Raw genomic sequence first — 17,032 nt, forward strand, 5'->3', positions numbered from 1 at the left:
AGTTTCCCAGGCGAAAAGTCAAAGCCTGCATTTAATTGCATATATGTGTGCGTATTTAAAGCCAAAGCTCTGAAGAGAGATGAGATTTGGGAGCGGGGAGGGGAACATGCACAGAGGTATTTGACACGAAGTCTCAAACAGGGAAAAGTGGGGAATGGGAAGACGGGGAGAGCAAAAAAAAAAAAAAACAACCACAAAATGCATTTTCTCCTTCTCTGCCCCTCCAGTCCCCTTCTTGTCTACCTCCCCCATTTATTTTTTTTCCCAGTGGGATGCAAGAAATGGGAAACGTGGACTGCCTACTAACAAGCATCAAGTTTATTCCTAGCTCTTCTGCTTCCCAGGACCTCTGGCTTTGTTTTTAAGGTGAAGGTGATCAGTCACCAGTGCTTAGGGGGACCTGCAGGCACCAGGCTGCCTGCAATGGCCCAGGTGCTGTACCAGCAGCAAATACCAGACAAAGCCTACCAGAAATGTTTTGAAACAGGGTACCACTGGATTGGGAAATTCTCCAGAAGATAAAGGCATGTCCTCCATAGCAGACACTGGTACCTTGTCAAGTCTTTAAAATACAAGTAGGAATTAATACATTTCAGCTCCTAGGGAAATACATTTGATTCAGAGGTTACCACAGTACATCATGTTTCCAACATGTTGGCTCCTCTGTGCCCAATGCTGATGTTCAGAGAACGAAGACAACTAGCACGGATATTTGAGAACATTTTTGCATTCCTCTAAAGCCATGAGCCTTCCACCAGGACAAGAAGCCATTTCTGCCCCCCCGCAAGGACTGAAACATTGCCAAAGATTTTGCCAAGCAGGCCAGGAGAGGGTCTAGTTCACCATTTCTATTTAAATTGGTCACACTAAGCCAAGCAGACTGGGAGGCTTTAGCTTAGTTGGGATAACTGAAACCTGTTGGAGTAATAGATACATTACTATTCTTCTGTAAAACTGGCTGACTGCAAATAGTAATTGAACTTGGAAAACAAATTGTAAAAGGTTCAAGGCTGAAACGCACAACAGAATTCTGTAAGAGGGCTTGGCTGGGTTGTTTCAGCATGGGTTTTTACACACTTCATTCAAGCTTCCCAGCCTCCAAAGGAGGAAGACATTTTCTGCAAAAGCAATACTTCCTCTATCCTTTCCAGCTAGCACCAGGAGAAAAGTCTGTATTCCTATAACATTACCAATCCACTGCTCCGCTGGGAAGTCTAATATGATCTACCATTATTAATGGCTTCCACGTAATTCAACCATAACAGCAGCATATGCTCTTAAGAAGCACCCCACAGAAGCATCAGCATAAGAGACAATACACCTCTCCCCAAGATATCCCCGTACAGACGCTTTCACCATCTGACAGCAAAGGACGCTGAGCTTGCATAGGTTACCTGCTCTCTCATCAGCACAGTGACCAGCAGACCGGCCCGCATTTGATAAAACCTGATCACCTCCAGAAAGCTGGAGCATCCTCATGGCTTATTCTGCCCACCATACCCTCACATCAGAGCACTGGGCCCACCTCCATTTTCTGACCAGGAGTACTGTGTCACTAGTGCACTGCAGCTTGGCACAGCAGCTGGCTGGGCTGTCAGGATGCTCCTAGGGTTTCCAACAAGCACCGCAGCCAATGCCTGTTATCATGACTTGAATAAACCTGGAGCAGTTTCAGGCCCACAAGTAGTGCCTGCAGTTGGTGCCACCCAACAGGTACAGCTTCTTGTTAGGCCAGGAACAAAGGCCAGGTTTCTGGGCATAGAACACCCCCAGCATTGCCTGGGCTGTACCACCCCTTGCCCGTGGTTACGCTCCTGAGAAGGTTTCTTCCCTCTCACTGAGGATACCTTGCCCTTTTTATCATCCCAGCGCACCAAGCCGATGAGTTACCTTACCACATGCTGTGTCATCTTTTGCAAACTGGCTGCTCCCCAGCCAGCATAGGTCACTCCTCATAGGATTTCTGAATTTAAAAGCCTCCTTCCCATGCTACTGCTGAGGAGGAAAGTCCTGAAATAGTAACTAGCCTCTCCAGCTACTGCTTTGCCTGGCTGTAGCCTTTCATCCCAGCTGCATCTAGTCACCTGCTTAGAAGATCTTCCTTCCTTCCTTCCATCCAGCCTCCCTCCCCCACTTTTTGTAGGGCTTATGATATTACCAACCTCAGAGTTGCCTGCTTCCATCCTTGGTTGCCAGCACCCAGGCAACATACCAATATCGGGGTACTGAACCCCCAGGCAACGCAGGGCAGCTCTGAGTTCCTCCCTGAAGCCACTGGCAGGAGACACAAACGCGTGACACACACCAGGGTTTGCTGTTGCAGCTCTGTGCTCAGTTGCTTAGAGGAGGCTGGGTTTCCTCACACAGCTGTTGTGAATCTGGTATGTGTGCATGCACTGAGCAACAAGGCACCTTAACCCTACGAGTTTTCATCCCTTTTCTCACCATTTCCACATAGCAGTATTCAAAAAAAGTGAAAGACTAATAGATGTGGGGATCCAGAAAAGCCTTCTAAGCCCTGAGTTTGTAGCTGTCCTGAGTGCCTGTATGCTGCCTAGGTCTCAACTCTAAGGTTTAGCGTGAATGTTAACAGACATCTACTCAGCTCACTTCCCTGCTCAACTTAGAAGCAAAAAATCTCAAAACACCTTTGTGCAGATAGGGCAGAGTAGAGAGAGGGGGGAAGGAGAAAAGCAGGACTGAAATGAGGCAAGTGAATTGCAGGAGAACTGCAGAGAATGAATGTAGTAGGTAAGGAACTACACTGTTTATTATAAACAGTATCAGCATGTTTACTATATGAGATAGTCTTGTCATTAAGACTGCTCTCCACAGAGATATTACTATATTTATAGTATTGGCTCTTCTCTCTTTACATCCAAGCTGATAGGTCTATTAGCATAACCATTGTATTATCACTATGTAATCACTATTAATTATTACTGCAGAACGCCCTAGGAGAGTACAGACATGTTATTTAATAGTTAAGTAACTTGGCTAGACAGCTACTGCTGCCAATATCTTACCAAGCGTGTGACTGTTGGATTCCACCTCTTCCTCCTCCTCCTCCTGACCACTTGTTGGAAGTCTCTCACCACTCATTCCTGGTGAGACACAGCATCAGCAATTCAGGGAAAGGCCCAGAGGCTGTACTATAAATTTCTGCACAGCACAAGCAACCCCAAGGAGCACCCTGCACCCCTTCAATGTCTTACACAATATGCAAACAACAGACAGACAAACATGTAATTGCCCCAACTGGAGGTGCTCCCAACCCACCTCGTTAGGGAGGGAGCAGGTGCTGGTTTCATTAGTGGGATTCAGCTGACAGGTGGCAACGCTGGGGGCCTTCCCAGCTGCCCCCCATCCCAGCACAGCCCCATGCATGCACGCTGCCCAGCAGAGCACAGGCTGAAGAGGCAGCTGGAAAACAGGACACAGTTTGGTATTTAACAGCAAGCAGACATCTAAGGAACTGTAGGGAAAACAAGGCTAATTGCTTTCCTGTTGCTCTAAAAGCCCCTGCTTCCTTTGCTACTTTGAGACACTCAGCTCCATCTCCTGTGTCTCAGATTGTGCCATCAGACTGCCAAAGTGTCAGCTTCCTCTCAGATCATTCCTTAGTCTTCTCTACTGCAAGCAGGGTGATTCATTTAATTTACAAATGGTTTTTCCTCCTTTGCAATTAAACAACTTCATTGGAACAGGTTTTTACAATGACTGTGCCCTTTCTCTTCAGCAAGCTAATTTCCTCAGAGCACAGAAACACACAAGCCTTTGGGGAGTTGATAGGTCTGGAAGGACGAACCAAGCCACTGTGACCCAGCCTGGTCTCTTGAGTCCTGGGGTTCACTTTCTGCCTGTGCAGAGAATGAGACTGCAGGAATGATGGGGGAAATAATGAACCTCCCATGTAGAGACTTTCAGATGGAAGTCCCTCGGGATAAAGACGACTGCAACACAGCCAGCACCCAAGCCCTTCTTCTTTGTCCTGACAGCTGGGAGATATGCCTGGCCGCTCATTACTGCTCACTTCCATAGACTGCAACTTCTCCCCAGCTTCTCTGACACACAAAGCATACACAATATGGCTATTAGCATTCTCTCTCCTCACCCTGAAATCCCGTCATAGCACGTCTATCCCGCTTCATCCCTGTTGGTTCTGAAGCATTCACTGGATTGAGTTTCAATTTCTTCTTCTCACTTTCAAAAACCTACAGCAATTTCAGCCTGTCTGTCCTTTTCACCTGCTTGACCTCACCTCCTATGAGCTCAGCCTCTTCCTCTCCTCTCCTCTCCTCTCCACCACCGATAACACCCAAGCTTTCCCCACACTTCCCCTATGGTCACATCCCACTGCCTCTACCCCTGCCTCCTCCAGTGTGTGGGATCATATAAGTCTGCACTGCCAGAGCCATTGCCTTCATCTTTCTATACTGCTAAAACCTACTGAGACACCAGGATGTTTAAAAATAAACCGGGAACGCTGTGATACTCAAACACCAAATTCCCAGTGGCACTCTGAAACCCTTTAAAAATCTCCCCTCTGCACTGTGAAAATGGCGCCCCTGACACTCAGTCACCCTCCTGGTCCTCCCGCAGTACTCTGTGAGCCCAAGGACTTTCAAGTTTGTTGTTGTGCCTTCCACACATACGTGTGCTTATACGTAACGGAGCACATTACCTGACACAAAAAGGAATACCAAATGATGCTCTGCTGCTCAAACTGAGAGAAAATGTGGCAGGCAAATGGACAGCAAGGCTTTCTAAGCCAAGGATGTAAGTCATCACAGTCACCAGAAGCATAAAAGCCTAACTCAATGCTCAAGCTACTTTTCATACTGTCTTCCCATGGGAAAAGGCTCACCGTGGTCCTTTAAGAGATCTAAAGAAGCCTTCATCCTTCTTTCTGATAACCAAAAGCATTCCCTGTCCCTCCAGCCGATGGTTGCCACACGGACCTGCTCCCCGCAACAAGCCCTGAGTTCCCCTGCCACATCAAGCCCGAGGCCTCGTGCAATGCAAGATGGAGCCAGGGAACCAGTGCTACCTGCCCCTTGAAACGCACCCACATCAAACACAGAGAACATCAAGACTTCTCTGTTTTTAAAGGGGTTTAGATGTCCAATCTAAATTCTCTTTGATAAAAGAATAAAGTGCTTCAATCCCGGTGGCACGTAGCAGAGGGGGCCCCCAGAGACCTTCACAGCAGGTGACACTCCGCACTTCTCCTCCCGCGGCCAGCCCCTCGCGGTGCCATCCGCTGCCTCGCGGCCTGGCTCCGAAATGGCAAAATGGGCAGCTTTCCTCTATTTGCCTTCCCCAGGAGAAATCATGTCCCCTGCGGCAGCTTGCCCCGTCTCCTGCTCAGGAGGGGAGGGCGGCGGTGGGGATGGTCCCTCTGCCGTCATGGTGACAGGCAGGGAAATGAAAGGGCCGTGCGTCCCTCTGAAGTGACAGGCCCGCGTTTGTAGCGCGGGGAGAGCGGCTGCTCTGCCATATGCCGTGGGGAACTGGCACCATCGCCTCCAGTTTTTGTGACACTTTCAGGGTTTTTTTTCATGTTAGTTTAATTAAACATTTTTTCTTGTTTATTTGATCGCGTGCCAGGGCTGAGGAAACTTGGAAACCTTGCTTGTAACACTGTGATCTGAACTTCTCCCCAGCAAAATCCCAGCCTCCATGCTTGGTTGTTTTTAGGCTCGCGGGCCCCACTAATGGTGAGGCCCCGGAGTGCTGGCTGCCGTATGGGCGTACGGGGGAAAAGACTCTCACAGTCCCTCAGAGACCACTGTCCGAACAGGCAGGATAGCAAAAGTGTGTAAGGAAAGACGACTTGCCAAAAAGCCAGACAGCAGAGTCAGGAGCATAAGCACCCTCTAGCCATCTGGGAAGGCATGGTACTCATTCAAGGAGGCTGTGACTTCTTAAAAACATCTTTTTTTAACCTCTGTTATGAAATGGTTGGAGGCAACCCAACAGGGATCCTGCCTGGCGTCCCTTACTGCTGTTAGTTATGGCACAGAGAGGGCATAACCCCCGTACGAGGACAGCTCTCAGCCTGACAGTGGCTGTCCCACCATCTTGTTGTTTGACAGCTCTGCTCGGAGACCAGGAGCTAAGTGAGCCCTAAAGGACCTCACCTTCCCATCCGCCTGCATCAAAGGAAGAGAAAGGCCTGATGCTTGTTGTGGTGGCTTTACTCGTCTGGGCAGCTGAGCTCCACCATGACTGCTCTCTCAATCCCCCTCCTCAAAGGGAAAGGGGGAGAAAATACAATGGAAGGGGCTCAAGGGTTGAGATAAGGACAGAGAGATCACTCAACAATCATTGTCACAGGCAAAACAGGCTCAGCACAGGGAGATTAATGAGATTTCTTACGTATTGCTAACAAGCTAGAGCAGTGAGAAACAAACAAAACTAAAAATACCTTCCCCCCATCCACCTTCTTCTACATCCTCCCCCTGAGCAGCACAGGGGAATGGGGGCTATGGTCAGTCCCTAATGTTCTGTAATCTCCCACTCCTCCATCTTCATGCTCTTCCCCTGCTCCACGTGGGGTCTCTCCCATGGGATGCCGTCCTTCCCATACTGATCCTCTGTGGGCTTCCCTTTCTTAAATCTGCTCTCACAGAGGCACAAACATCGCTTATTGGCTCAGCTCTGGGCAGTGGCGGGTCCCTTCAGAGCCATCTGAAATTGGCCCTTATTTAACATGAGGCAGCTGCTGGATTCTTCTCACAGATGCCACCCCTGTAGCCCCCTGCTACCAAAACCTTGCCACATAAACCCACGACATTTGCGCAAGAGATGCAAACCTCTGAATGATTCCTTTTTTTCTATGGGAAGTCATCAAACCCTGAATGGGATGCTCCAAACAGAAATCCTCTGTACATCTTATCAGGAAGGGAAAGGATGGTATTAGTGCATACCCTCCTTTCTAAGTCAAAAAGGAGTGGGGTGAGGAGCCACTTTTTAAAGGCACATTTACTGCATGGTTCCTTAATGGTGAAAGGGTGCATACTGGAAGGCTGTATACCACGTACGCGATTCACTCAGGATGAAAAACTCCTGGCATTCACTCTCAATTCATGGGGCTGCAGGAGCCCCAGGCTGGGAGAGAGCTTCTCAATGAAGATCTGGGAAGGGAACAAAAGTGTCACATAGATAACTGACAGTGCATTTTCCTGTCTCATTTTGCATAACTCTCATTTTCAATAGTGTAACCCACTGTTTTAATTTTCACTTTATTAGAATAAACTAGATTTGTTCTCACTCTCAAACCTTGCCTGGTAACAAATGTGCCATTTGCACATGTCATCAAAAACAAAATGCTCCGTGGGAGCAGTGAATAACAATTAGTGACTAAGCACTGAAGAAGACCATAGAGAATGGTCTGGTAAATGCCTCCAGCCTCTCTGAGGCCTAAGACATTAAAGGGGTACCTACTGTTAGGATGAGTCCCTGCTATTAGGATGCACGTTATCACTGGGCCTCGTGGCTTTTTTGAGAAGTGGTAACTCCAGACAGAAAGGCACAAGGTATAACTCTTGGTTATGTACACTGGAATTTTCTACCAAGGGAGCCAGGGGCAGCAGAAACACACGAAAATGGAAAATTCAAAGGCAATGTCATAATGATACAACTTAAACTGCAGATGGATACGTTCTGGGTTTTATTTGGCTCCACCACAGAAGTAAGGGCAATTTCTATCTCTGAGCAAAACACCACCAGCAGAAATCAGGCCACAAGTCTGGCAGAAACCCTTTTCCATTTATACCTTTGCTGGATTCTCAGCAACATTTTGTTGCTGTTGTCAAGAATCCAGTCCTAATGACTAAATGTAAACTAAATGTACCACAGAGTTCCTTGGATCAATGAAGCACTGCAAGTTTGTTTATTACGTGGTGTCTTCCTGTACAAACCACGTCAGTGATTAAACACAGCAAAATTTACTCTTGGGATTACAAACTCACCCCGCTGCCTCCTTACAGGTTACCACATGGGGAAAAATGCAAACCACCTTTCCAAGACTGGATCCAGCTCATGAGGAGAGTTCATATCGACTCTCTCTGTGAGGCTGACTTTCCTCTTTCTGGCATCTGTCTTCCATCTTTTTCCTACTTTGCTTCTTCAGTTTGAGTTATTGATTTTATCAATTTGTGCATGTCTGTTTCTTTTTCTCCTTTCTCCCTTTTTTCCCTGTTCAAGCACATACTGGACAGGAGACGTCCACCACTGCCTCCCCTGGGCTTGTGCCAGGTATCCCAGCAAGTCATGACGTACCTTTTTATATGTAACATGAACTCTCCGGTCAGGAGGATGGAGGGGATGATGGACTGACTAGAAGAACAAGAGGTTATCATGCTTCCCAGCTACTCAGAGACTCTCATCTTTCTCCCCACACCCTGCACACCTACCTCAGTAGGGCCTTTACACAGAGATAGGGAAATCCCCACTGGGCTGGACCTGTTCCTTGCCTTCTACAGCACTGGTCCACAATGGCTGAAGCAGGTTTCACTTATTAGCCACAAGCATGTTATAGGTGAACTAAAAAGCCCTAGCAAATCGGGATCTACACTGGCTCTGCAATAGGCCACCTCCTGTGCCTCTGGAACTGAGATTCAGGTAGGTAGCCGAAGCTGCCCTGGTGTTTGGCAGAGTGGCAAGGAGGAGAGGCAGCCATGAGGCAGGGAAAGGAGGGAGAAGAGGAAATGAACCCACTGAGGTGTAGCCCTTTTGATTCTGACACACGGGCTTCTGAGAGATGTCTGGCTTCATCCAGGAGCTTGGACTGGAGACTAGAGGCCCAGCGAGCAGTCCCTTCCAACCAACACTTCTGTGATCCTACATGATGCCATCAAACCCAGCACTTTCATGTCAGTGCCCAGGCAGCTGGCAAACACAGATGGTCTGGATCTCTGCTACCAGGAGTTACCAACCCTACTGCCAATAACAGAAGTGTGATTGCAGCAAGCTACCTTCAGCCTGGTTGTCCTGTTCGCCAGCGACTCTAAACCTGCAAGGGCTTAAGTTTTCCTTGCTAAAGGCACACAGCTCTGGATAGGTGCAAGTAGCCACAGAAGCCTCAGCTGATGCAGTTTCATTGCTCCGAGTACTTGAGAGAGCTAGAGCAAGGATAGCTTGGACACGTGCTCACATCATGGTAACACTTTCAGATTAGAGTGAAGATGCATCAGTGTTCTTTTCCAACTTTAAAATCTATTAGCCTGTGGATCCTGTTTACAAACTTCCCGAACTTAAGGGTATTTTGAGAATACGTTTAGATCTGGGTCCACGAGTATTTCAAACCAGAGAAGTGCTATTTTTTTTTTGTCTTTTTTTTTTTTTCCTTTTCTTTTTCTCATTTTGAAAGAGAACCTCCCAGTCCTGCTCCCATTGGGTAAGAAGCTGCTCTTCTGTACCATTTCCTATCTGGGGCTGACTAATGGAAGCCAGGAGGGTTGAGATGCTGCAATTTGCAGTCTGCTAGCAACCAGAACATCTCTCAAGGGCCTGGAGACATCAGCAGTTTCTGGAATCAGTGCCTGGGGTTAAGTGCACATTTGTGGGCAAACTCTGCTTTTATCTTTGGATTCTAGTCCAGACTTTTTCCTGGACATCTGTGCCTGTGACATTGGGTGCTGGAGGGAGGAAGAATGCACATTGTCAGCCTGTCCTTTCAATTTAAATAACATCTTTTACATATTTACCTATCTGAACAGGGAAAGGCCTCGTCTTTGCACCTAATCATCAGCAAACAGCAGACACTGTGGCTTTTATCAATAAGCCCATTTTTAGTTCAGTCTGTAAAAATAAATAAATAAATAAAGCGAGAGAGACACAGAGAGAGAAGCGACACAGACGGTATCATTTTCAAAGAGATTTTTTAAAACACATTAAAGAGCTTTTCTTTACTCTTTTTTTCTTTCTTTCTTTTTAAATTTAGTGACAGTCTAGGAAGGAGGAGATGAAGATAAAGAAAAAAAAATAAAAAGGAGATTTAATGAGGATGAGAGAGAGAGACTAAAAGGATGTTTCCTAATCTCAATGAGCAGTTAAGGAGAATGAGGATGGAGGGAAAGGATGAATCTGAAAGATAATTATTGCGGATGGGTTGGTGGAGCAGTAAGGGTAAGAGAAGAACAAATGCAAGCCCACATTCAGAAACTCAGCCAAACCTGAAAAAGACCTGGTACCTTCTGCTATCTCATCTCAGGGCAGGCCAGTGTGCCTTCCCGGAGCTGTGGGGATCCAGAGTGGAATGCCAAGAAGCCACCAGAAAGACAGCTGCTCCTGTCTTCCTTGAAAACAATCTTCCTTGAAGCAGGAAGCAGTGGAATCTCCTGAGAAAAACTGTTCCCTTGGTACCTGTAAGCATATCTGGAGTTTCTGATAAAGCCATTCAGTCGAACGCCTAGCTGTATAGCCCAAATTTCATGCTGCTGGCCACAAGTAGTCAAAATTTGCTGCTATTTGCAGAAAGGAGGATGGTTCTGCAATTAAAGCAATGGGTGAAGATTTCCTCTCTCTGTCTCTCATTCCCTGCATGGTGCTGGACATACCACTTTGTCTTTCTATGTCTGAATTTTCCTGCCTCTAAAATACAGAGCGTATCTAATGCGTGTGCATTTAATCCAGTTACCTTTATTAAAAGGGGTTGGAATTTTTCATCTCCCTCAGAGGCCTTCTGCTCCTGATGGGAACTCTCCTCTCCACCTCCAACTGAAACAGGTAGAAGCTAATTTCCTGCAGCAGGAAGAAATGACTTCTATCCCTGCAGAGGCTGAGCAATTCCAGCAGCTGCACGTGCTTCATAAAGACAAGTGCTAGCTGACACAGATTTGTGACAAGGCTTCCCAGCCTCATGGGGGGACACAGTGACCCTTAATTCAGTCCCATTTGCAAAGTACATTGAGATCCTGAGATGGAAGGGGTTATAAAATACCAAGTCTTATTTGCTGCCTCTCAGACCCTCCACTGCTCCTCTCCCTCCCCCCCCAAAGACATTTCAGGCTTGTCCTATTGTGAGATCTATTTTATTTTTTAATTTCCAGATGGCTGAACTAGATAAGTTCCTGGAGGGATTGATTTATGAGGGGAGATTAAAAACGTTAGATACATACTGTTTAGTTAAATGATGGACATGATAACTCCTTACAGGAACCTCTCTTTTTGGAGGGACAGAACAGGAGGGAAAGGAGGAACTGTGTAGTTCTAAGCTCGGTTTTGTTTATAATTTGCTTGTATTTGCACTCAGTGGGAGAGATACAATGGCTGCCACAAGGGTGACATAGGAACGCAGCACAACCCAGCAGGAAGAGGTGCACCAGGTTAATATGAAGCAGTTAAATTGCTGTATGAAGACAGTTAGCTGGAGAGGGATTAGTACAGACTCTAACACTGCTAATGACAGTGGGGAATGAAAATTTGGGGCCCGGATTCTGCAATGTGCCCACACTCAGTAATTTGCAAGATCCAGGACTTAAACTGAAAACCAATTAGCCTTGCGACAGGCTTAAGAAAATGAATCATGGAAACAGCTGCAATATATCATTGATTAGTAGTTTACAAAGGAGGAGCTGAGAAAGGAAACAACATCACATTAAGTCCAGCAGAGACTCACTGAGAAATACCACCAGGAGCCTTTCATGCAGGAAAAAGGAACTGGCAAGTTATCTTCCAGCGGGTGACTCCTAGGGGAGCTCTCTTAAGGGGATCAGGGTAAAAATGCAAGAACCCCGTAACATCTGAAGAACAATCGGTGCCTGGCTGATGTGACGGATGACACACTGCAGCTGAAAAGCAGAGCTGATCTCTCTAGCTGCAGGCTCCTGTCGAAGGACTGCAGCACTACACGGGCTGCTGACCAGCCGTACCAGCAATGGGCACAAGGGACACACAAACTGCTTTTCGCCAGCAGTCCCTGGCAAAACAGGAAGAGGTTTCAAGGCAGGGAGGGTTGGTTTGAGACATCTAAATAGAAATGGCAAGTGCCTCTGTAGGGTTCCTAGGAGGGACGCTGGTGAAGTCCCCTGAGAAAGAGGGAAGATGATGTTGCACTTTTGGATGCCCAGCTGGAGGGGAAACTTTGTGATCCCTCCTAGGAGTGCAAGCTACTACGTCTGTCCCTGGACGACTCCTCATGCTGCAGCACCACATCAAGCCCAGGGCATTCATCACCGCACGGTGATAATTCCTGACTCCCTCTCCCATCTCTGCCACCATACATACCTGCTGTGCTATGAGACCTGATGCAGGGCAGGGGGAACTCTTTCCAAAACGCCCCTGAAACTTTGATGACATTAGTGAAGCGACACTGGGGAGCCATTAAACAACATGAGACCCCCTTCCAGAAGAGGGAGAGAAAACAGTTCAAGGCAGAGCAAAAGGGTGCCATCAGGAGGATTGCCCACCATGGGGCCACCCCTCTGCTCGATAAACCCTCTCTACCAGGGGATGCACTTGAAATGGGTCTCAGGGGAGCACTGTACCCAAAAGCCATACATTGCTGGTTCCCTGCACCAAACAGCTTCACAGCCGGCAGGAGCCAGCACTGCAACAGCATCGATTACACGTCCTCCCTGAGCAAAAGTGGCATCCCGCTGTGCACTGTGAGCTGTGTGTTCTTCCAGGAGCCTCCATGACAACTCGTCCAGTCACTGCAGGAGTCTCCAAGGACCAGGGGTGCTTCCTGAAGAAGCGATAGGCGGCTGGCTGGTGGAAGCGCTCGCTGCGTGGCGGATGAGATTCCACGGCACGCTGGAGATGGAAATATCACCTTAACAAGCATGGACAGCCCCCAATGGACTATAAAATTCATTTGGTGACTGAGATAATTCAAAAGAGCCAAGTGGCACAGCAATAAAAGCCGGAACACATAAATTTAAACTCAGAGAGTTCTGCAGTGCCCGGGTAATAAGTGACAAAACAACCCACACCCACACAGACCTACCCAAACCTGTCTGAAAGACACAGCCCAGAGACCAGGGAGAGATGCACAGAAATTGTCTTTTTTGAAGGGAGAGGAGGGGCAAGGGGAGTAAATAAGAGAAAAGTGCTTACACATCCAGAGTCTGTTCATCCACAGGCCCAGAGCACATACACGGCAACTGTGCTGGGCATTGTGCAAGCAACTTTTTATTAATCACATCACCCAGCCCCAAACTAGCACATAGAAGCAGCTAAATGCTGTTCTCCATTACACAAGGGCAGGCCACTTCAAGACACCAATTTCACACTACCTGCATGTAGCTGAGGGCTGATTAATTCAAACCGCCTTTATTTTGTTTTTATGAACAACACCAATTCCCTTGTCCTTCATCTCCTCCATCCCCATTGGGATTCCTCCCCAAACTGCTCGGCGAGTGCTTCCCAAAGCACTTCCCTCCCAAGGAGTTAGTTTGCCACTCATAAGATGAACAGCCTAAAATTGCCATAATAAAAACTTTATAGCCCTCCATCATGTTCATTCATGCTAATGTTCTCTCTCAGTGTGGATATAACAAAAATTTCAGTGTTGGGGGAAAATAGGAGGCTTCTGATGGCATGACAGGCGTGTTTTTCAGTACTTTGAAAACATGGCAGTACGGCGTAAGGTGTCCATCAAGGTCACTAACGACTGAGAGAGGAGACACAAGAGCAGGAAGATGCTGATCGATGGCGTGTCATGGTATGGAGACAGAAACTGCAGTAGACATGATCCATACATCTCCATGTCCCCACGGGGAACTGTCCTAATGCAATAAGACAGGTGTCTTCATGGAGAGGTCCCAAGGGCAAAAAGGAGGTAGAGGTCTGGCAAGTGACATCAGCTGTAACACAGAAAATTGGAGGGCCTGGGGACAGAGCCGATGTCTCCATAGCACCTCGGTGCAAAGGTGGGGACTCCTGCGGCTTGAGGGACCGGGCTGGTACTGAATGCTCATTACCCATGATGAGGAGCAAAGGGACGCGGGCTCAGCTAGCTAATTCATTACAGCTAGCCCACCAGTCAAGTGACTCCTTTGTCAGGGTGAGGCAGACGCTCTCACCGACATAACAGGCACAAGCATTTTGCTTCCCAAGCGCTGTGAGTGATGGCAGATATCACACCTGTCCCCAGAGCTTAAAGCTGGGATCTCCAGCTCCAGCAGAACAAGCCATCATACTGAAGGAGTCATTTTACTTTTTAATATGTAGCAAGGGCAGACGGTGAAAGGAGACAACGACATTATGAGAGTACAGGAACATCTAGGATTTGGGTTTAACGACCGCTGTTCTTTTCCTCTCCCACACAACTGCTCTTCCCAGAATCAGAGCTGGCTGTGATTTATTGTCATCGCTAATTTTTTGTATCAAGGCGGCACATGGGAGCTGCATTTGCAGAACAGAAATCCACTCTGATAAGTATTGTACACACAAAGACCAAAGATACAGTCAGTGCTCCAAGCACATTACAATTCAAGTACAGATTAGAGACTAAGATAAATACTGCCCTGTGATTCACCTGGATCCAGTGTTGTTTTTAGAACCTTCCTTTATTAAGGAGTAGAAAACACTTGTGAGGATAGGGTTAAATATATGTTTAAGGAACCACAACCCATTTTAGGAGCAGCTGCTGTGGAAACAGCTGAAGACATCTTTTCCAGGCATTTTTTCTGCCTTGTACTCTCTGCCTTTTTTTTTCGCCTACCTTTTTCCATCCTAATAAGGGCATTTGCAATGGAAACCAGACTCTTTGCTGCCTCTGAGGTCATTTGCTCTTGCTGCTCATTTCCCTCCCCACACATCATCAGCCACTCTGTGAACCGAAGGTGCTGCGGAGCAGAGCAAATGCCACCTCCCAGGAATGGAAATGGCACTGCAGCTCCATTCCTTTGCTTACCAAGTGCCGTTCTTCCTTAATTTTTTAGTAGGGTTTGGACTTCTACACTGGTCCTTTGTATATGATGGCTACCACCGAGATGAAACTTCAGAGGAAGGTCAAGCTGGTCGACTCAATATTGTGTACAGGTCTGACTATTTGAGTCAGTGAAATCTTATCCAAACATTTCAATCAAAGCACTTGTTAGACTTGTACTCGCTTCTTTTACCATTAAAGCTTAATTCCCTAACGTGAACAGAACAAACTAGACTGGTAAAAGGCATCTTTATACCACCACCTGTTACAGACCTGGAGGTTGCACCAGTTTAACCTTACGGAGCTCAGAGAACATAACTAAAGCTGTAGAAACTCTCTGACCCCACAGGCACCTGTATATCCCTGCTGCATCCCCTTCATCTAAGATCAGCCCCAGTCCTACTCTGCCCTGTAGGATGAAGTAAAGAAAGCTGTTTCACACGCATCCCATACTGTTCCTACCTTGCTGACTGGGCCGAATTGTGTTGGAGGACACATCTAAAAGGGTCATGAACCGAAGTATGTCCTGCTCGTCCTGCAGTCCCTGCCAGTGAGCCCCTGCAGCAACAGACATTTAGGGGCTGCCGCAGGAGGAAGACAAGGTGCCAGCAGAGAGTGCTCTCAGAAGCTGCCTCCTTGACGGACACTGGCACTCCTCAGCCCACTGTCATCAGCCTCAGATGAAAGCTTGCCACTGCCCAAGGCAACTTTCTCTCCCCACTTCACTAGGCAGCTCCTCTTGCAGAGTCCCTCGACTGCTTGTGCAGGAGGATTTAGGGCTGAGCCAGCCCGGCCCTCCTGCATGACTGTAGCACGAGCCAAAGGTGGCCAGTGAAGCACAGGATGTATCTGAACATCTTTTTGTCTCCCACACCAGCGCAAGCATCCCTCCAGCAAGTAATTTTGACGGAGGTGTTTCCGCAGCGCCCACTCTGGGACTATGCGTTATGACACAGCTTCATGGGATTCCACAGGCAATTGCTCCCTACCCACTTTTCTGCAACAACACCACCACATAACCGCTAATAAGTGAATTACAGGAGAGAAAGGCCTTTGCTTCGGATAGACGAGAGACATGTCACCTGGTTCTTCAAGTATATGGGAACAGAAGGGATTCAATTTTTTTGGCCCCTCCCTTCCCCAGCTCTCCATCCGCCACGAGATGAAACAAACAGAAGGAAGATGGGCTTTTTGCATAAATTGGGGATGTATGATTGATAACGTGTTATCTTGTCAGCTGGAGACACCTGCATGGCAGGTATTTATGCTATCAGAAGGGTTCTAGCTCGTGAAATGCAGTTTGGTGCTGATAAGGGGACCCGGGGACTCGTGGCGCCAGCCCCATGAGGACGAGAGGATTAATGCTGATATTTTCCAGCTTGCTCTTATTAAATTCTGATTCCTTTTGTCAAGTGAAAAAAGAAGAGGGGAAGAATGATTGGTTTTAGGCAGATAAAAGACACAGAATGGGTGGGGGTAGCTGGTAGAAAAGGGGCTGATGAATGGGAACACGGAAGGCCAGGAGATCTCTTGGGAATAAAAGGAAAAGTATTAAACACTTTTCTGATTTACTAGGCCTTGTCTGTCAGGCAGGGAATCAGCGTAGGAGGAATAGGTTTGGGGAGTTCCTGAGAGTACAAAGACACAGATATACCAAAAGCAGAGCTAAATGATATGGGGGAGGGAGGGAGCAATCTCCTTTTGCTGGAATTTTTCAACAGGCAGCACGACTGGTGCTCAGCTTACTGCTTCTTGCCCATGGCAGGGAATCCTGCTACACATATTGACCAAGCCCCCTCAAATACTTAGGACAAGGCTTCCTCTGAGCTGGCAGCATACACCAGGCCAAGGCAGACCTATATAGGTGCACAGGATCCCAAACTGCAATACACGGGACTGCGGGACAGGGCGGGCGCTGGCAGACCTGGCGTGGGGAGCCCCGAGCTGGCAGAGTTCCCACATGTGAGCATCTTCAGGATTAAGCCCTTAGGTCTTTGCTTGTACGGTATCTTGGGGGGAAAAAAAAATCATTTGCAAAATCATCTGCGACACTCGTGGAAGAAAAGCCTTAACAACTTCAGATAAGCCGAGATAATACAATGCATATTCCCCAGGAACTCCCCTAGGGCTGGAAGAGCAGCAAGGAAAAAA

The 17,032-nt window shown here is 47.5% G+C and overlaps 1 protein-coding gene across 6 annotated transcripts in view; it reads right to left on the reverse strand.

Annotated features, from left to right (window-relative positions):
• Positions 1-17,032, reverse strand: part of LSAMP (limbic system associated membrane protein) — a gene marked incomplete at its 5' end in the record, with an annotated part of 966,571 nt that overhangs the window by 357,995 nt on the left and 591,544 nt on the right. Inside the window, one exon of one of the 6 annotated variants that reach the window (XM_080577190.1) lies at positions 1,896-2,096. The exons of the other annotated variants lie outside the window; for them this stretch is intronic. Coding sequence (XP_080433316.1) covers positions 1,896-1,956 — 61 coding nt within the window. Of the gene's footprint in view, positions 1-1,895; positions 2,097-17,032 lie in introns of those variants that run through there. 6 annotated transcript variants of the gene reach the window in all.

This window comes from Anser brachyrhynchus (genome assembly GCF_964034855.1).
Source record: "Anser brachyrhynchus genome assembly, chromosome: 1".
Lineage (NCBI taxonomy): Eukaryota > Metazoa > Chordata > Aves > Anseriformes > Anatidae > Anser > Anser brachyrhynchus.